We start from the raw sequence: 22,241 nt of genomic DNA, 5'->3' as shown, positions 1-22,241 counted from the left end.
AATCTAGATCTGCTTTCTAATGTGAAGATATGTTTTGGGACCTCAAAAAATGTACAAAATTAAAAAGCATCTACATCAGCACTGTTCTGGTATAACTGGAAAACTTAAAAAAGAAGCAGAACTAGTTTGTTTAAGTGTTGGACTTTGAAGTCAATGTGCCCCTAGGTTTGATCTCCACTTCTGGAAGGGTACACTGATTAACGACATAAGGGACATACATTTCTTTTACAGTGCTTCACCTATAAGGCTCGGCCACAGTAAATCATTTCACAAGTGTCAAATAAGGGGATAATGGCCAACAAGGTGACCATTTTCAGGAATGAATGACAATTGAATGAATTGACAATCAGTAAATACAGTATAATTTGTATGACATAACTACTTAGGTGTCCATTATCAGAAATTAATTGACACCCTCCAGCAAATGAGAGTATTGACCCAGACGATAGTATAAATAAATTTAAATAAATGAGAATAAATGAGAATCCACTCACCACTGTGTCCTCCGCTCTGTCCAGATCCAGAACTGCCTCCTCCATAACTTCCTCCTCCCTGTCCATAGCGTGTCCCTACTGCTCCCAGACCACCACCACCACCACCACCACCTCCTCCTCCTCCTCCTGTCTGACTACCACCACCTCCTCCATGACTACTTCCTCCTCCTCCCTGACCATCAACACGCTGTCCATTCCCTCCTCCCTGTCCCGGTCTGGGCTGAGGTTTGGTGGTGGAAATCTGGGTTCCTCCTCCTCCAACTGGGCCACTGTTGCAGTCCTCTCCACTGTAACCCTGGCAACATTTCCACTCCATCTCTGTTACCATTTTGTAGGCCACTTTGTACCGTGGCCTCATATAGGTCCGATAGCTGCAGAGACATGAGAGATAACTGATGACTGAGGGAGAAACGTATAACATCTGTCCAATCAGAGTGAACATCATCCTGATGTCATGTGCGGGAATGCCTCACATCACAGCCTCATGTATTCAGTTATAAAGGAAGATGTTTGGTGTTTTTCTTCTTCATATCAAAGTTAATCTGAATTTCCACCTGCTGAGACATGAGTTCCATCATGTTATACAATTACAATTTGTCATTTGGCAGACACTTTTATCCAAAGCGACGTACATATGAGATTTTCATACTTCAAACTTCAAACTTTATTTATTTATATGGCACTTTTCATACTTAAAAAGCAACACAAAGTGCCTCACAGAGGCTAAAAACAACAGAGAAGAAAACCCAGCCCTCCCGCCCCCATAACTACATACAGAAACACACACACAGACACACACGCACACGCACCCATACGGATAAGATAAGTAGTAAGCCACCTTTGGGGGCCATCTACACTGAGAGGGCCCCCGGGTCATGACCGGGGGGCGCCGCCCGAGACCACCCCGACCCAGGCAGACAGAAGGCCCCACACCAAGGTGCGGAGGCCTCCAGCCATCCAGGCCAGAGCCGTCCCCTCAGCAGCGCCCCCATCAGTAGGCCAGAAGCAGTTCCCAGTGAGGGGGGGCCCCCATGAGGAAACGCTTGACCTAAAAACCAAGGACCCCCATGAGGAAACACTGGAGCTAAAAACCAAGGGACTAAGACATAAACATAAAATTAAATAAAATGAGTAAATGAAATAAATAGCAATTAAACATGTCGTTAAAACATGCAACTAATATGACAAAGATAGACATGCTAAGAAGCGTGATTAAAGGAATAAGGTAAATCAAACAAATCCATTGAAAGCCTGATTAAAAAGGTGGGTCTTGAGCCTCTTTTTAAAAACATCAACAGTCTCTGCGGCACTGAGGCTCTCCGGCAGGCTGTTCCACAATCGGGGTCCATAATAACTAAAGGCCGCCTCCCCGTGTGTTTTAGTTCTTACTTTTGGTATGGTTAAGAGGCCAGTACCGGAGGACCTCAGGGTCCGCGAGGGTTGGTAGGGTAACAGTAGGTCAGATAAATAGGAAGGCGCAAGACCATTAAGACATTTAAAAACTAATTAAAGAACCTTAAAATCTATCCTGAAATGCACGGGGAGCCAATGCAGCGATTTTAAAACTGGCGTAATGTGCTCCCGCCCTCTGGTCCTCGTCAGCACTCGTGCGGCTGAATTCTGTAGCAATTGAAGGTTGGAGATACTCTTTTTAGGAAGACCAGAGAGCAGGGCATTACAGTAATCTAAGCGACAGGAGATAAAAGCATGCATCAGCACCTCCGTGCTGGCCTGAGAGAGAAACGAAACATACAACACAAGCAAGGTTCTAGATGGGAGAGAACAACAAGAATAAGTGCACTAACACAAATTTCTGGTCCAACTGGACAGAAAGTTGAGTTATAAAAACATTAATATTAATAAATTAATATACTACATATACTACTGCTAATAAATAGTACTGAGTCTCAGACCTGCAGATTTAAACATTAATCAAACTGTTCTCACCAGACCATCAGCAGGACACATGACTCAAACTTGTCTTATTTCTACTCTCCTTCAGTGTAAAATTCTGTTCAGCACAACTATATTTAATAGGAGCTCTCAAGCAAACAGCTCATCCCTATCCCCATAAATATTTACCGGTATGTGAGGATGCAGAGACAAGTCAACAAAAAGAGAAGAAATTCTAACAGAAATAATGAAGAAAGCATGTTAAAATAATTCATGTTTACAGTATGTTTCTATTAACAGTCACAATCAGGAAGCTCCGTCTGTGTGGACAGAAACATCATACATGCCTTTTACTCAAAGATGCTGTGATAACTTGCTTAGAAAAATATTTCCTGAAAGACAGGAGTCAGAGTCAGATCAGGTCTGATTTGAAAAGAAATAAGGACACACAACCAAGCAGAACATTGTGGGTTCCACAGAGAACGTGATTCTGCTGCTTCTACAAAATTTGTAGAAGCAGCAGAGAAGCATATGCTCATACTGCAAAATGGTGGTGCTCACAGATGCAGCAGCTCCAGCTAAAGGTGCTAGTTTTTGTATTAATGCCTGTTCATCTGTTCTACCTGTCTGATCTATGAACAAAAGACCCTTTTGGACATGGGTTCATGGAACAGCTACAGTACCACCAGAAAAATCATCAACCCACCACTATTGATAGCACTGCCTGACACAACTGCCCAGAGGAGTCTGTCTGAAATGAGAGATTTCTGCATGCTCATTTTCAAGGAAACATGGCAACCTCCCTGACACAGCCATCCAGCTACAGGGGCTGTGCCACTGTTTTTGCTGTTTTTACTTTATTAATACTTGCTGGCTATAACGACTTAATTCCCCCGGTGTCAATCAATGAAGTCTTATCTTATCATAACATCGGTCACCACAGACAGGACTACAGAGACCTTTGGTAACAGACTTGGACTTACACAAACTTTATTGTCATTCAGTAAACAGCAAGTGTACAACACCAGTGACACCTACCTCCCTGACACACTTAATGACATCTATGCAGAGTATGAAGCTCTAAATGACACACCAACAAGTAAGATCCTCCCTCTGCTCGAGAAGCAGGTTCTCTGTCTGGACTCAGCTGACAAGAGGAGGACTCTATCCGGCGTCCGGCCCCGACAACATACCTGAGTGTGTGCACAAGGACTGTGCTGTCCAGCTGGCAGATGTTTTCATGGACATTTACAACATCTCCCTGAACCAGGCTGTCATCCCTGCCGGCTTCAAAAGGACAATTAACATCCCAGTGCCAAAGACGTCAATGACTGCCCTGTGGCACTGACTTCTATTATGATGTGAAGTGCTTTGAGCCGCTAGTCATGAAACACATCAAATGTTGTTAAATTCTTCTTTATTGTAACCTCCCTGACAAAGTCTGAATCCTCCAGGTGTTCAGTATATTTGATCAGCTGATTCAAGGTCAGTCTCTGGATACATATAACACTCAGCAGATCTGACTATAGGTCAGTTAAACTGATCTCCACATTCACACTCTGACTGTTGAGGTTGATGACAATTTTGTATGTGTGAGTGTGTGTGTGTGTGTGTGTGTGTGTGTGTGTAATACTGTGTGTACATATATGTGTGTGTATATTGTAAATACAGTATGTACATGTGCATACTCACACCACCACCCTGCTGCACTGTCCGCTCCCCCAGCTGCAGGGATGATAATCGGGCTTCACATAGGTTTCCACTCCATCTTCGACCACACAGCTCACCGTCTTTGTCACAACAAACGCACACCAGTTCCTGTTTAAAACACACACACACACACACGCACGCACGCACGCACGCACGCACGCACACAAATACACACCAATGTTTCGGTCACATGACTTTTTCCAACTCAGATCTTTACAGCATAAAAACATAACAAGAGCAAAGTCAGTTTAAGACATTAAAGGTGCTGATACACAGAAAGAAACAATATAGACATGATAGAAAACAAACAACAAATAAGGTTTATGGTTTATTAGAGTTTGGGGTTTATTTTTCAATCAGTGAAAACCTAATGATTATTGGAATCTTGTGAGCAGAGAGGTTGTCAGGTCCATTAAACAGGAGTTATTCTGGATCCTTGAAATGTTTCTGCTGCACAGACACGCTCCATCATTCATTTGGTTGTTTTACGAGCAGCTTTTCTACTATAGAACAGGACTGAATCAACCAGTCAGTTTGCTCAGGAGGAGGCAAACAGAAGGCAGTCGGAGGTAAGCACATGTCCATCTTCAACTTGCTGGAGCCATGCATTCAGGACAGAGACACCTCTACTAATTGTGGCCATCAATTTCACCTTCTGGAAAGGAGAAGTAGGCAGAGGGGCACACCTTCGTCCTCTTCATCATTAGCCTTCTCGCAGCACTCACCACTATATCTGCCACCTTTGGTGAGACACCAAGCAAAGATGCATGCTTCCCCTGGTCAAGGTGTTTTCAAAAGCGTAATCACCCATAAATAGATGCGGTACAGGCTGGATGTCTTCAGCTCCTGGTAAAGATGCATCCCCTGGCAGGTTGAGGGTCCCCTGGCAGAGGGCTTTGCCAAAGTCAGAGACAGAGATGGTTCCGCCATTGCTGCTTTTCCCATATGTCACTCATGCACCATCTGTAAATAGCAGCGGGCATCAACTACTCTGAGAAGGATGTTGGGAAGACTCTATAAGTGTCATGCATGGACCTGGTTGATGACAGGGTCTGTATGGCAACATGCTTCCCATCAATTGCCCCAAGTTCCATAGCCCATGGAAGTCTCCACATAGGCAACAGTGGGGGGTAACTACAATATGTACATTTACTCAAGTACTGTCTTTAAGTACAATTTGTGTTTCACCACTCCACAACATTTATTTCCTTGTTTAGTAACAAGCGACTTTGCATGTTCATACTGATAATACAAAACAATAATGCACTCCACCTTTACAAGTTTCAACATTAAAGTAATGTACAAATTAATGAATCAATAATTATAATCCAGTAATAATAATAACATACATTATTCTGAAATGGACGTGCAAAATGAGGACTTTTACTTCTGGTTCTTTCAGTAGACATATTTTGATGCCAATAGCCTACTTTTGTACTTAGTTAAAAGTTTGAATCCATGCATTAAATTTACTTGTAACAGAGCATTTCAACACTGCGGTATTGCTACTTTTACAAAAGTACAAGATCTATATACTTATTCCACCTCTGCACATCTTAGACAACTGGAGATGTTCCTTTGAGCTGATGGCCTCCATGTAATTTGTCTCTCCTTGATATGGGAGGTCCAATTTTTCAAAGCAACACTTCAAACTGTGTCCTTCTCCATACTTGGCCAATAAAGCTGATTCTGATTCTAATTCTGATATCTTACCAACCAAAGCATTTCAGCTGGAGAAAAGAAAAAACTTCTGAGTGTCAAAAGCACTCTCAAGAGCTCCCAGACATTTTCAGAGAAGCGCCTGGCATTTTCAGCTGAAAAAAACACTTTAGTGGACACAGCCTCTTAGTCCCAATGTGTGTTTATGTGTGTGCATGTCCTGCTGTGGCTTCAAATCTCAAATGTTGAGTGCATTGTGCTGGTGTCATGTGCTGATGTGTCTCTGTGTCAGCCATGCTGGCAGACTGTGTCTCTTTGTGTTTAAATTTAATTGAGTTTTTTTGTTTTGTTTTGTTTTGTTTTGTTTTGTTTTTTTCTGGAATCTTGAACAAGTAGGAATTTAACTTCTGCTGCTGCTGAAGAGACAAACAGACATTTAAAGTCCAGATAATGTTTAATGTTTGAGAAGACAAACTAACTGATAATAAAGTAAATCTGAAAAAAGAGTAAAACAAAGTACAGTTTGTTACTTTAAATTAGCTATTATAACGTCTCTTAAAGTTATATTACTTTGATAATAAATGAACAGAATGTATACATAACACAACACTAACTTGAAATAAGAGCAGCTTCTTCTGAATGAAACTTATGACAAATGTTGGAAAAAATATCACATGATTTAAATTTTAGCAGAGACGTTATCCACCACAGTTTCCATGGCACACAAGCACTTTCAGCAAACATTTTTCATGTAGTTACTGCAGCCTCAAGTCAGCGCCTGACCGCTGTTCACAGCTCTGGACTAAACACTGGTTGCTGACCACTCTTTGTCGTCTCTGGTGACCACCCCCCTCTGCTAAAATCATTCGGATGACAATCCAGACTGTCTCCCATCCCAGTTCTAATCAATAATTTTTCAACATCAAAAAACAGCAAATCAGCTTGAAGAAGCGTGATTCTGCATGTTCCATGCAGACCTTAAATGATTTGAAGTTTGCATTATGATGATTGTGTCTACACATTTTATTCCACAGGGTCACAATTTGACAGATGAAAGTGTCCATAGGGATTTAAATTTTAGAAGAAGTAACAAAAAGATGGAAACCAAACATTGTAACATTGACTCTATCTAACTATCTATCTATTTATTTATTTATTTATTTATTTGGATAGACAAAGCAAAAGTATTGACGCTGGTTTTATGTCATTCAAACAGTAATTTATTGATTAACAGTTACAATCAGAGAGCAGGGTTCTGCATAGATATAATACAGAAAAACATCCAAACATTTCTACTAACAATGACATAAAGTTCTCATGATTTTAAACTAACGTTTCAAAGAAAATAGAACTGAAGCCATCAACCAGACTCCATAGAAAAAACTTGAGATTTTATGTCTGCAGGATTCTCTCATACACACATGCAGTGATGTCACTTTCTAGAAGGGACATGAGTCATTAGGGCGTTTGTTTGCTGCTTAAACATCACAGTTGCCTCAATTCCAAATGGAGATTTTGTGTGTGTGTGTGTGTGTGTGTGTGTGTGTGTGTGTGCTTGCTTACTGATATCTGTGTGCGTCTATGTTTACTGTATGTTTATAGATGTTTGTGTCTGTGTTTACAAATGTGTATGTTTTTACAGTGTGAGTGTGTTTACAGAAGTGTATGTGTGTTTACAGATGTGTGTGTTTATGTATGTTTATAGATGTGTGTTTGTGAGTTTACAGAGTGTGTGTGTGTGTGTGTGTGTCTACTGTGTAAGCAAACAAAGCTTTATGTATATGGCACTTTTTCAAACAAAGTGTTTTACACACAGATAATACAAATGAATAAACAATTACCTTTATCTACTAACTAGAAGTAGCTTTAAACAGTCCAAATACTCAGCAGATCTGATGGATGGGGAAAATGATGAGGGTTGGGTTCTAAAACAGCAAAGCCCTGATCAACTTTTGTTTTGCAGACAGAGTGGGGATGGATAAAAGGTCGAGATTAGAGGATCGGAACGGTCGAGAAGTGGACTATGTGAGGAGATCAAACATGGAACTGGGGCCAGGTTCATACAGAGTCTAATAAATAATCAACAGGGATTTGTAGTTTATTCTGAATCGAACAGGAAACCAAAGGAGGGAAGCAAGACCAGGGGTAAAATGGAACCATCAGCTGGTTCTAGTTAATGGCCTCACAGCTGCATTCTGAACTGAAAAGGTTTAGAGTAGCTTGACTGAGACACGTCTAGAATTACAACAATGAAGGAGGCAGAAAATGAAAATGTGAATCAATATTTCAACATCTGTAGAAGACAACAGAGATCTGATGTTTGTGATAGTTCTCATATGAAGAAAACACGACTGAACAAGCTAAGAAACATGCCAAAGTCATAAACTGATCAAAGATTCTTAGCAGTAGATTTGATATTAGAGTGAAATGGACCAATGGACCAAACTGATGACTGTAGAGGAAAAGTTATCAGTTAAAAGAATTTCTGTTTTGCCAGGGTTTAGATGTAGGAAGTTATGAGATATCCATCCATTGGTGGCAGCTAAGCAATCATGGGGGAGGACATTTGATTCAGGTTATTGTGCTTAGTAAAGAAATAGATCTGTGCATCATTAGCATAACAGTGATATGATTGGGCCTGAAAGCAGCTGAAGAAATTACCCAGAGGAAGCAGGTCCAATGAAAACAGGACTGGTTGAAGAACTGACCCCTGAGGGACACCACACAGCAGGCTGAGGAGGACACATGACTGTTGATTCAAAGGTCTATTTGTCAAAGACAAACGAAGCCATTTTAAAGCTGAACCAGAACACAGTTATGCAACCAGTCAGGTCAAATAAAAAGAACATCACTGGTTCCTCTCAGTAAACAATTCTCTGTATTTTACTCATGACAAAAGCTAGATTGAAATTTGTAAAAGATTTCATGACCGACCAACTTCAGGAGTTAGTGACTGACAGTTTTTTCAAGGATTCTGGATAAGAAGAGTACCTTGGAGATTGGTCTGTAGTTATCTATCTGGTCTGAGTCTAGAGGGGGTTTCTAAGAAGTGTCTGAATGCTGGTGATTTAAAACAGTCGGGGACAGACCCGGATGTGAGACAGCAGGCTGGGACCTCAGACAGGAAAGATGAATTTTAAGAATTTTGTAGGAATTCTATGGACTAGAGGAGGGACACATATGAGTTGCAGTGTTTCTGAGGATCTGCAGGGAGACAGAAGCTAACACTCAAACAGTAAAGTAGGATGGCTGAATGATGTGGATGGTAAAACAGACAGTGGAAACCTGGACCTCAGACCACCGATCTGCCTACAACAAACAATTGTTGTTCACAATTGTTCACAATCAACAGACCATGAGGGGGGGGGGGGGTGACAAGAGGTGGATTTACAAGCTGGTTAATGTGCTAAACAGGAAACCTCAGGGTACGGTCAATGACAGTATCTGCTGGCCCGCCTTCTCCCCGTCATGCTCTACCAGCAGCCATTTAAAGGGTGGCATTGTCACCACCTGTAGAAGGTGCACACTCACGCAATTCCACAAAATAGAACAAGTGAATAATGTACAACATAAAAAACTTAAATGTGGCTCCTACAGTAGTGTTCCTGTGGTCATGAGTGGGGCCAGAGATGCAGCACAAGGTTAAAAAAAATCTGTGGCAAATGAATTAGAGGGTTTTCAATTTGAATGTCAAAGTCATCAACTATAATGGGCCCATCAAACTTAAGCAAAAGAGAGGACAGTAACGTCACTGAGAAAACCCATAGTTGCATTGGGTGGTCAATAAATACATAATTTACACAACAAATTGGGTTATCACGCATAATTTCAAAAAGTAAAATTTCAAAACTGATATAACAACCAAAAAACAAAAAAGGAAAACAATATGATGCTGTAATACCCCCGCTACAGCCAGTAAATCTAGGTGCATTCAGATAATTGTAACTGGGTGGGCAGAGCTCCACTAGAGGAGAGCACTCCACAGGTTCAAGCCAGGTCTCAGTGAGGAAGATGAAGTCTACGCTATGGGATGTAATTAGATCACTGTAAATGAAAGATTTATTAGACACATAGTTTAAAGGAGCAAAGAAGACTGAAATATGGGTTTTAGCCAGACTGGAATTATTACAGCAGATACAGTCATGTGGACTCAATGCAGGTGAGGAGGTAAAACCACTACAGGAGTGCAAAGTCAACTGTCAGTGTTCGTGAACCTTCGTTGGAGGGATGAGGGCTATCTACTTTATAACGTCATTTATGCAGACATGAACTACGACTACAGAGGCAGAGTTTTGAGTTTTAATAAGCCGCAGGGCAATGGGTGTAATGTCCTTCACGCAGGCACCTAGACAGCAGAAGTTTCTGTCACCACATACTGCTACATGCTAGACCACAGGGCTACTGCCAAGAACCACCGATGCTGCGCCAAGGTGACAGCAGAAGGCAGGCGAGCAGTTAGAGCTGCAGCAGCAGCCAAGCCAGGGGAACACAGACTCCTCAGAGGAGGAACAGGCAGACAGTTCAATAGAATGCCAGCAGAGCATCCCAGACAGACAGTGCTTGGGGCCACAGGAGCCAAGCTGATCCCTGGCAGTAATGGACGCTGAGGGCAGCAGTTTATGGCATATCCACCTTGGGACAGCTGTGGCTCAGGAGGTAGAGTGGTCATCTACAGATCTGGGGCCCGTTTCACAAAGCAGGTTTAGTGAAAACTCTGAGTTTGTTAAGCCTGAAATGAAGGAAACTCTGAGTTTTCCGTTTCACAAAGGGAGGTAACTCAAACCAGAGAAAGAGGGGTAACTCTAGCCTGTTTCACAGAGAGAGGTAACTTAAGCTCTCGTTCAGTTACCATAGTAACAGACTCTATGAACCTAACCTGGTCGGGACCAGGTTTTTCTCAATGAACCTCGAGTTTCTCTCTGTCTCCGCCCTCTCCGCACACGGTATTTGATTTCCTCATTCATTCGTCAGCAGGCGAGTTTTGGGATAACATAGTTCTGCCGTCTGTTATTTAAAAAAATCAGTCAGTAGGCACTTTTTTTCACTAATGTCCTTTTGACAACGATCCCGTGGATGAAGGTGCAGCATTACTGCGCAGGGAATTAAATATTCGTCGGGAGATGGTTATCAGACCGCGCATAGATGTTCTGGCATTTCCAGACAATTATCTTTTTGAACGGTACCGTTTCACGTCACAGTCCATCATCTACATACATAACCTAATCCGTCTTTACATTTGCAACATTACCAGCCGGAGTCATGCTCTCACATCCCAGCAGATATTGTGTGTTGCGCTGCGTTTCTTTGCGCAGCATTATGTTGGTGATAAAACAACTACACAGTCAAACAGCCACTTAATATTTACTTGATAATATAACACATGATCAAAATGAGGTACCCCCATTAAATTATGCCGTGTCTTACCTGTTTGAACAATGTTTTTATGTTTCATCTTGAGCTGCTACCAAGTGCACTTCTCCCCCGCGGGATTGCACCTACATGAAATAAATTAATGAGCTACCATTCAAGTAGTTTTCCCCTGTAATATTATTGTGATTGCAAAGGACTACATTTAAACTTACGCATTGACCCGAGCAGCAATGTTCCCCCACGCCGCCTCCCTCTCTTTTGCAGTTGCAGCGGTGTTACACTTTTTTCTAAAAACATGCTCAAATTTGTCGTATGAGCGCATTAAGAGTTCGAGTTCCAGTGTGGTAAAAAACGCAGCCCTCCTCTTCCCCGTCGCCATGGTGACTTGTCGAATCGGGGCTCCATTGATGTTGGCTTTTTATAGTCGTGGTGCACGCGCTTAACTCTGAGTTAACCTACTCTGAGTTGACTGAACTAACTCAAATCACCTGTTCTGAAACTGGAAACTCTGAGTTTCCTATCTCAGGCTAGATCAACTCAGGGTTCAGGATTAGACTCGGAGTTTGTTGAACCTCCTTTGTGAAACGGGCCCCAGGAGGTTTTCTGGTTCGATCCCTGGTCTTGGCCATCCACATGACGAAGTATCCTTGGGCAAAATACTGAACCCCAAGAGAACTGCCCCCGATGCTGCGCCATCGGTGTATGAATTCATATGTACGTCACTTTGGATAAAAGCATCTGCAAAAAGACTAATTGTAATTGTAATTATCCAGTGCTTGGAATATGTTGTTCAACTGAAGAGGTTCAGACTCTCTTGACCAAGACCACAGCTTTGACTTGCAGGGAGTGGAGCAGGCTAGAGACATGGGGTTAGCCTCAAGGAGGGGCCTAACTAGGACCTTGGCTGAAAGGATCGATCCCTTCTGGTGGTTGCAGAACCAGACAAGGCAAGAGTGACATCGATGAGTGCAACAAAGGCTGAGCACTCGATGGACTCTGTCACCACTGCAGGATGAACCCAAGGTGGAGAGGTTGGGCAGTAGAAAAGTAGTTAAAAACCCCAGGAATACATGATCTATGTCTTTAACATCCCACTTCCACCAACTGATGTCGCCTTGTAAGCGTGAGTATGCCAGCAGACAGTGTCCACAAACAGCCAGAATGAAGTTTAGCTGATTCAGAGACCAGCTAGCAGGCTAAAAATAAAGGTGGCACTAACTAAGCTAGCCAGGTGAAGAAGCAGTCACTTGCTACAAAATCCAAAAGTCCACAATTGAGGGCTATACTAGCGTCAGTGCAAGGTAGTATAGGAGTAAAGGCAAAGGTGCCAGTCCACAAGCAGCAAAAAAGTCAGTGAATTCAGCAGAGAAGTCAAAAGTCGGGCGAGACAAAGGAAGCCATTTTGAGCAGTGTTAGCAATGTGACGTCTGTGTGTCTTTAAACGTGTGTGTGTGTGTGTGTGTGTGTGTGTGTGTGTGTGTTTACCGATATGTGTGTGTGATCAGACCTGCAGAGTTCAGTTTCAATGTTTTCATTTAAATTCAAATTTCTAAGTTCTAGTAACAGAATGAGACAATAAAACTGAACCTGAGATACAATCACGGAGAAAAGTAGAGATTTTATGTCTGCAGGATTCTCTCTCTCTCTCTCTCTCTCTCTCTCTCTCTCACACACACACACACACACACACACACACACACACACAGTGATGTCTGTCTCTCTACAGGAAATGAATCATTCAGGCGTTTGCTGCTGATGACATCACAGCTGCTTCACTGCCAAACAGAGGGATGTGTGTGTTGTGTGTGTGTGTGTGTGTGTGTGTGTGTGTGTGTGTGTGTGTGTGTTTAAAGATGTGCATTTTTGTGTGTCTACAGATGCGTGTTTGTGTGTTTACAGATGTGTTGTAACTGTGTGTGTGTTTTTAGATGTGTTTGTTTACAGATGTGTGTGTGTGTTTACAAAGTTTTGTGTGTGTTAACAGATGTGTTCCTTTACAGATATTTGTGTGTATTTACAGATGTGTGTTTGTGTTTACAGATGTGTGTTTGTGTGTGTGTCTGTTACGATTAGATAAGATAAGACTTTATTAATCCCCCAAAGGCAAAATTTGGGAAACACCATCAGAACAGAGATTTAAACATTTCTAAGCTGTAGTAGCACCATGGATGTAATCAGGGGTGGCTGTATGGCCAGCATCATTATCACTGCACATGTAATTTTATATCATGGTGACAGTATACTGTATATCCCAACACTGTAACTGTCAATTCAATTAAGAAAGGGTTTAAAACAACTACACAATGCAGGGTTTTTTGGGCTTCCTCTGATTGGCAAAGAGAGGCAGAAAAGGGGGGAGAGAGATGGGGGGCAACATGCAGAAATGGGCCATGGGTTGGAACTGAACCCAGGATGCTGCAGTGAGGACACAGTCTTAGTACAGAGGAGGCATGTTCTACTATCAGGGCACCCTGAATGTGTCAGATTTTTAAAATCCCAACCATGTCCACAAAACAGAAATCGCACATCTTTGTGTAACAAGTTCCTCTCCCTCATCTTGGGTTGATTGGATGCTTCCTTCTAGGTAGGAGGCATCCAACCAACCTCTACATGGGAGAAGAAGAAGGCAGAGCCCTGAACTTCAGAGGAACAGCACTGAGCCACTGGTTCAGATATGTGGATGGCACATGGGTCAATTCAAAACCTGGGATGTGAAAACCTTCAGACGTTTCATCGCAGTGGACAGTAACATCAAGTTCACACAAGAGGACGTCAGGAATAACAGCTTGGCCTTTTTGGACAGTTGCTGTACACAATCAAGAGGACAGAAGCTCCATAGGAGCCATTAGAAGCCTAAAACACCAAGCTGATAGTGTACCAACAAGTGCCCAGGCCCAAGAGAAGGAACACAAACATCTGATGGATATATTTAAAGCTTCCATAAAAATTGAGAAATTATCCTTCTACAGAGGAGGTGGTTTACAATACCACTTATCCCCCACCTACAATGCTGTCCTTTAATCACTTCCCAGGAGACTTAATAACTATTCATATTTGGTCTGGTGACAATTTCAGTGACTGTCATTTACACCTGGACTAAGGTGACTCCAACAACTCTAATGACTGCCGTCACACAGCCAGGAGCCCTAATAACCCAAGTGGTATCAATGATCATGATAATGACCCCCACAGAGGTTAAATACCTGGGACTCCAGGTAAAGATCCATATCCCTCCACTTGCCCAAGCTGACCTCCCTGCCTTGAGTGCAAGCCTTGGCAGTGAGTATTACATGTGGTAGATGAGAGAAAAAACTATATGGTGATGAGGCAAAGACAGGGGTTGAAAGGCTTGTTGAATTCTTCTGTTTTTATTACCTGTTGAACCTGTTTTCATTTGGAAAAGTAGAAATAGTGCATGCACTTAATTTTTAGTGTGTAACAGATTTTCACCCCAGTTACATCAGTCAAAAAACAAAACTCTGTCAAGCAACCCAGTGTTTTGCTTGTTTTAAATTTTGTGATATGTAAAAAGAGAAAAGGTTCCATAATCTGGTGCATTTTAAATGGTAATTGAATATATTTGATACAAATAAATGACAATAGGCCTGTTGCACCTGTTCTTTGGGGAAAGTTTTTAAGTTTTTTTTCAGTATCACACTAATACAGTGATAGTCATCTGTACGTCCATGAGAACACCGCTAACAGGAGCTGCTAACAGCTAATTCAGTAGACTGTTAATGGAGACACTTTGACTACATGTGAAGCAGTGACGTGCGGTCAGGGAAGGCAGGAGAGGCAGTGCCTCACCTGTTAAAATATAACTTTAAAAAACTTGCTGTGGTTTATAAATTCATTAAGAGGAGGAAATTCTGACTTAAGCTCATGACTGTTGTATGAATTTGTTTTCTCTATGATTTCAACATTTCTATGGTCAAAATTGCTAAATTTGCATATTTCCTGTTCAAATACGTGGGAGAAGGGCGAGGTGAGGTAGCGATGAGCTGTGCCTCACTTCTGATGGTGCTGTGCCACACACACTGACTGACGCAGGCAGTTGGCACATGCCCATTGCTGTCTCTCTTTATATCGGCCGTGAATGCGCAGTGAAAATGTTCCGGGTGAGGCAGAATGTGCTGTGTCGCACTAATGGGTGGCAGTGCTGAGCTCATTTAAATTTTAAAAAAAAATCAAATTTGACCTTATATTAAATATTCTTTTGTTTTTCTTGCTATCATATTATTAAACAGTGTGAAATTGATTAAAACATAATTAAAAGCTTTTAAAATAACCAAATGTTTCAATTAAGGTCAAAATTGAAATACAAGCTTCTATTTTGGGTTCATATATTTTTACATCTGACTCCGGAGGAGTCAGTGCCTCACCAGTCATGAACCTCACCACACGTCACTGATGTGAAGATATATAGAGCAATAAAACAGGTCATTCTTTTTCTGTCACCTTATTCAAATTGGCCTATAGGTTAGCGTTAGCATGTTCAGATTAGCAAAAACATCTGCTACAACATCTGCAATGCCACCCCCAACACATCCAACACCACCTCCAACACCTAAGACTAAGAGGACTGGTTATAGTGGGACAAAGAGACTGAGTGGACTGGTTGTAGGAAGGAAAGGAGAAGGAGAGGTGAATTCACAGTTAGCAGCAGCGCTAACACGTTGTGCACTTCTAAAGTTAAGCCAATAAACATCTCAATTTATTTTCAGTGAGAGATGAAGCAACACTTCACATATGATTCAAATATTGACCAACAACCACACTGTGACAACCTACGCTTCACATCAGCTGTTTATCGGCAGCAGGATGTTTCTAGCAAAAAGTCCACATTTCAATCCACATCACGTTGTTTTGCTAAAATACAACATCAATAACACACGGTGAAAATGCTTTACTCACTCCTTCCAAAACATTATCCTGACACACACACCACATATAAGAACACACACTGAACACAGCTGTGGGCTTGTTAAAACTCAGAGGTCAACATGAACCAACTGGTCCACAGCAGCTCTGTAACCATGTGATGTCATTAGTCAAGTTTCATCCAAATGAAGCTCAAATTTTAACTGAATTTCCAGAAAATAGTGAAAGGAAAATGTGAATGAATTCTTGTTTCCATCCACTGACATTGTGTTAATATGAGTTAATTGGTTGAGGAGATAATAATCTTATGGAGATGCAGGAACTCTACAGTCTGTGCTACCTTAGCACAAGCAGAACAAATGCAGCCCAAGATTAATTTAAGGGGCGTAAAGTTATGGTTTTGGTATCTCACTTTTTGTCTTTTTTTAAAACAATAAACTCATCATCATGTAGTTGCTGCAATCAGTTGTTGTTGAAACATGCCAATTGACTTAAATCCAATCATGGACTGAAAACAGAACACAGGAAAATGCGTATGCTGAATGAACCTGCTTGGCCCACTGACTCCAGCCAAACTTTGAATTAGCTAAAAGTAAGATTGTTGCTGAAATGTCAAACAAATCAATGTTAGCTAATTTTACCAGCCCTATCGTTAGCTTGTCGACCGGAGAGGATTCGACTGTGGAGAGAGACGGGAGTTGGTTCTTTTCAGTGTCACATGACTGTTCATATCATGATTATGTTCATATTATGTGTGATGTAATGGAGGGGAAACGCATATAAACACAGTTTAGCCACCTTTTTCAACACAGGTTCTTACTCACCTCTCATTACTCAATGGTTTAGCCAGAGGTCATCTATGGTTTACCTACCTCTTATTTTCTCAGCTACATCCCCTCAGTGATTTTATCCAGTCAGTGGTGATTTCTCGGGCTAATTTGCTGTCCTGCTGTCTCCCTCCCCCACACAACAACAGACTCTCTCTCATTTTCTCATACAGTCTAAATGACAGGTGCAAGTTTACTTTAAGAGCTGGTTTCGCAGTAAGGACTAGTCCTCTACTAAGATGGCCCACTATGTCCTGGGGAGCACAAGTCCTTCATTTGAGACAATGTAGCTTAAACTGATCTGCTTTTGAAGTTCTGATTATTCATTCCTGTATAACATTACAACTCCACCAGCTAGTGTTGCTATTGAGAATAGCTACCACTAGAACTTGTGTAAAATGAACAGGTGGGGTTGGAATTAGTTGTTTTAAGGCCATTAATCCAAGTTCTTTGTACTTTATTGCAGTTGTTAGTTGTTTTGAAGATGACGTGCTGAGTATTGAGACCAGCAACCCTCAGGTTTAACATTGTTTATGCAGGTTCAATTATCCAACTCATATTTTGAAGTGTTGTGAGACTTCTTCAGTTTCACATACTGAACCATGCCAAGTCCATGTATGTTTTTCATCTCTTTTGAAAGGTAACACTCTGAACTTTTTTCCTCAGCAGTCAGAATCACTGGAAGTGCTGCTGGCATAAAGTAATAGAAGTTTGAACACACTGAGGTAGAAGGTTTTTTATTTCACCTGATTTTTTTTTTTTTTTTTAAAGGAAATAATGGCCTTCTGATGACTATATCATGGATCATATTAGCTGGAAACACAATGTAACCACAGCATGAAGATTTACCCTCATCCAAGTTTAATAAAAATTGATAACAGTACCACAGAAAATGAATATTTTACATATGTTTTGTTAATGGTGTGTCCAGTTCTCCGAAAAACACAATTTACTAAGTTAATCTGGGTAAAAATCCATATATATATATACTGACAATCTATATTTAGGTCATGTATATTTATACTTTGGGTATCTATACTTGTTATATAACTTTCAAGCTTACACTTAAAGTTTGTGGATTCCCTAACTGGATCCAGGAAGAACACCAACACTGCGCATGGTGAAGAAAAGAAGACCAAGCAGAACAACATCATCATTCCATACGTGTCTGGAGAATCTCAGAAACTCAGGAGGGTTTTCAACAAACACCACATCTCTGTGTTTTTCAAAGCAGCAACACACAAAGACTGAAACTCTTCCACCGGATCAACTGCACACACAAACACAAATAAAGCCATCAACGAGGAATGCACTGACTTGTATATCAGGAAACTAAACAACCTTTAAACAAACACGACTCAACACAGGAGGGACACCTCCTCAGGTCGAGGCTCGGCAGTTCACCTGAGACTGAGAATCCTCACAGACACGATGGCGATCAGACATTTCTCTTAGTTTCATGTGTTCATGCGAGGAAGGTTACAGCCTCCTCGTCCTCCTCACAGATCTGATGTCTTCAGCTCTTCACTGAAGAGACGAGTCACATGTTTCATGGATGTCATTATTTATTCCCTCCGTCTGTTTCTGCACTTTATTTCTTCATATGCAATTTGAAAATGTGCGGTGGTAGATCAGACTGCATGCACTATCAACTATTGGATGATAAAAACTGATCTGCAGCTTGTTTATTGCTGGTATTAGTGAAGCAATAACTGGACAGAAGGAGCAGCGAGAGCAGCAGAGAGGTGATGTCACAGTGTTCTGTGACATCACACTGACATCAGAAGCTGGTCTCTCAGCTGCCTGCCTGTGACATCAAACCTGCAGAATCAGCCAAGAGTAAACCAGCAACCTCCTGACACTCCCTGTCCACTCTTTCACAATTAAATACCTGCTGTGCAGCCACACTCTAGTCCAATGACTGCTCAGCGCGCGCGCACACACACACACACACACACACACACACACAGAAACTCTGTGTTTGTGGTGAGGTCACCAAACCCTGACGTCACCTCCTTCATCATCTCCACCCTCCTCCTCATCATCATCACCATCATCAGGCAGGCTTTCCGTGCACGTGTCAACCTACCTGTGTCTGCTGGCGGCGCGACCTCCGTGCGCGTGTCCGCCGGCGTACAGGCTGTAGGAGGATCGCAGCGGGAACGCGCTCTTGGCGTGTCCAAAGGTCCAGATAGCGAGTAGCAGCAGGAGGAGCGCGGCCATCCCGCTGATCAATACACAATCAATACAAGATATCGATGGATCAGAGCGTCATTGTGTCATCCTCAACTGGCGGGAAAAACTCGCATCTCCACGGAGACAATGATAAAAGTTTCCACTAACTCCGTTGGTCCGCCCGACCCATTATCCGGATTCTGGTCCAAAAACCCAGAATTCGAACCTGACGCTGAGTCCAGTCTCCTGTGATCGGCTCGGGTACCGCTCCAGGTCCCGCTGGTCCTCAGCCTTTAATCCACATTTAATCCGGTTTGATCCGGTCAGAGTTTGTCCATCAGAACTTTTCCCATGAAACAAAGAAAAGAAGAAAACGTTGCGACAGACTGAACCGAGCCCAGCTGCTCCTCCTCTTCATCACCGCCCCCCCGAACTGTCCCCGCCTCTCCCGGAGGAGAAACCAGACACGTGCGGCCGCGCAGCCACACCTGCAACACGCCAGACCTGATACGAGGTTTTATTCCGATTCAAGCAGAAAGACACCATGGATTCGTTGAAATAAACAAACTGATAAACTGATAAAGTCAGTAACCACAAGTTTCCACACTTTGATTTATTTTATTTGAACTGTTTTGACCTGAATGAAAGCATCAGTCTGTTCATCGTCTGTTTGTATTCATGGCAGAAAAGAATTCCTAATTAGTCTGAAGCTGAATCCACTTTAGTCTGATTGTGTCTGAGGCAGAAACATGAATCATGTCTTATGAGTTCACTCAGTTTAACACGGATTTGATCTTATCTGAGGGGGTTTGAGGGACAGAAAATAGACTTTAGGATAATATTTCCGTTACTTTTGCTTTACTTTACACATGAAATTCACAGAACAGATTTCCTGCAGCAGTTCTTTGTTCCTCAGGTTTTTCTTAATTAACATCAGTCTGAAGGTGCATGACCGCTGCACCGCTGGACCAGTACAAACCTTTTAAAGTCTGAATCACTGATAAAACGGGACACACATTAAACACAAAGTTGGTTTGCTGTTAGCGCCTTCGTAAATTAAATACAGATTTTTTTTTTTTGCACAAAATTCTGTTATTTCTCTTTCAACCTTTGAAATTGTGAGAATAAAGCTGAAACATTATGAACAACACAGAGGACATACAGGAAAAGAATAATAACTTTAATAAAGTTATACCAAACGATTATGTATTAAGGAGAGAATACACACTGTGTGTGTGTGTGTGTGTGTGTGTGTGTGTGTGTGTGTGTACAGTTTGAAGCTGATGATGAATGAGCTTCATTCCTTTCAGTGACTCTGTGGAAGTACAGTTTCTTTAACAAGCGTCTTTCACATGTTGTTAGAATTATGGCTGCTTGGTAACTAATAACAGACATGTGAAGAAATGAAACCTCACAGTCAGTTTCAGCTCCAGCTCATTATCCACTGTAGAAACAGCTGAATAAGCAATCGACAGCTGACAACAACAACCAAACTGAGAGTTATACTCTGACTCTTCACTGTTTCCCTGGACAGGTGAGCAGCAACAGGTTAGCAGGTACAGATGAACAGGTCCAGATACGTCACTTCCCTCTTTTTTTCATGTTTAAATGTGTGTGAAACTGAACAGAGACTATAAGCCAACAGACGTCAATGTGGACCTGTAACTGACTGTGACTGTAACAGACAGACTGTAACATATTAACTTCATCTGTACTTCATAAGGAAAGCTGCTACGAACGCATCCTTTATACATGTACACGTTTTTTAACAATAATGAAAAACACTAGTAAAAAACACTGTACTTGAACCACGTGCAAGTCTAGACAGATGCAGATACAAACTGGACTTGCTTGTTGTGAAGTCCAGTTCATTGAAGACCAGCTGACTGGTCCAGAGTGTGAGGACAGAGTTAAAAATGGAATTTGTACATCAAAAAGAAAGCAACAGCTACAGTTGTAAAGCTGTAAAGTCTTTTCTGTCTCCAGATCTCATGATGGTCAGGGCGAGTTTAGTCAGATCTCTGAGAAAACACAGTTGGAGTGAGTCGTGCTAGTTACGGCTAATGTTCCCTGCTGCAGAGATGAAGAGCAGCTCCAGAAGTCTGGTAAGCTCACTTCTTCATAACTCCACCAAGACACATTTGTTTCAGTTTCAAACTTGTGGTCTTCAGCCAACGCTGACTCAAGTGACATCACAGGCAGTAAAGTCTGACACTGACGAGTGACTTTGCAGACACTAACCATTGTTATTCAAGCAGGTTGAACATTTGATGAAATGGAAAACGTCCACATAATTAATGCAAACATGAAGAGAAAATCAGACAAGTTGACACCTGATCAAACTCTGATAACTCTGATGTTTTCATCCCAGTAAGAACGACAGAGAGAAAAAAACGAAAAACACAAAAACACAAAAAACAGGAAAAACTAAAAATAAAAAAACAGAAAAACAGGAAAGACAGGAAATATTCTGTATCAAATGTCACAAATCATGTGGTGCAATGACCCCAACAGACACACACACAGACACACCAACACACACACACTGTCTGTCTTTATCACACTCTCACTTCACACACACACAAACACACACTCTCTCTCTCTCTCTCTCACACACACACACACACACACACTCACACTCTCTCTCTCTCTCTCTCTCTCTCTCTCACACACACACACACACTCTCATGCACACAGACAGACCGGCCCCTCCCTCACAGACCACCCAGCCTCCATCACTCTAACCACTGTTTTCAGTTTTATGAGGCTTTTTTTTTTTTTTTTTTTTAAATGGAGCTTTTGTATTAAACACAGTCACATTCCAGAGTCGGAGCCTCAGGTGAGACACACACACACACACACACACACACACACACACACACACACAGATTGCATCGTTAATCAGTTTATCACACTCGCTCTCTCTGACATGTTCACTGAAACCACACATCTCCAAACATCCCAGAAACAACTGAGACAGTGACTTCTGAGAGGTCATGTGTGGAGATCTGCAGTCTCCCTCTGTCTACTGTCTCTGTCTCCTGTCTGTCTCTCACTCTGTCTCCTGTCTGTCGGGTGCATTTGATTTCTTTGTTGTAAAGCACTTTGAGCTGCATTTATTGTATGAAAGGAGTTACAGAAAAAAAGATGAAGATGATGATGATGATGATTATAATACTGGACTCTACTGGAGTTCGCTGAACTCTCCTGGTCTCTACAGAACATGACTGGA

At 41.9% G+C, this 22,241-nt stretch overlaps 1 protein-coding gene across 2 annotated transcripts in view; it reads right to left on the bottom strand.

Moving 5' to 3' along the window:
• LOC143324047 (EMILIN-1-A-like) overlaps nucleotides 1-22,241 on the bottom strand; it is a 58,175-nt gene that overhangs the window by 17,414 nt on the left and 18,520 nt on the right. Inside the window, exons 1-3 of one of the 2 annotated variants that reach the window (XM_076736241.1) lie at nucleotides 18,924-19,383; nucleotides 4,080-4,205; nucleotides 495-865 (exon numbers count right to left, since the gene is read on the bottom strand). In XM_076736241.1, the coding sequence (XP_076592356.1) occupies nucleotides 495-865; nucleotides 4,080-4,205; nucleotides 18,924-19,057 (631 nt within the window). In that variant the 5' untranslated portion in view covers nucleotides 19,058-19,383. Of the gene's footprint in view, nucleotides 1-494; nucleotides 866-4,079; nucleotides 4,206-18,923; nucleotides 19,384-22,241 lie in introns of those variants that run through there. The other variant, XM_076736249.1, reaches the window with a different exon arrangement.

Source organism: Chaetodon auriga, chromosome 1 (genome assembly GCF_051107435.1).
Source record: "Chaetodon auriga isolate fChaAug3 chromosome 1, fChaAug3.hap1, whole genome shotgun sequence".
NCBI lineage: Eukaryota > Metazoa > Chordata > Actinopteri > Chaetodontiformes > Chaetodontidae > Chaetodon > Chaetodon auriga.
Note: the sequence above shows the minus strand (reverse complement) of the source record. Positions and strands in the feature narration are given on the sequence as shown.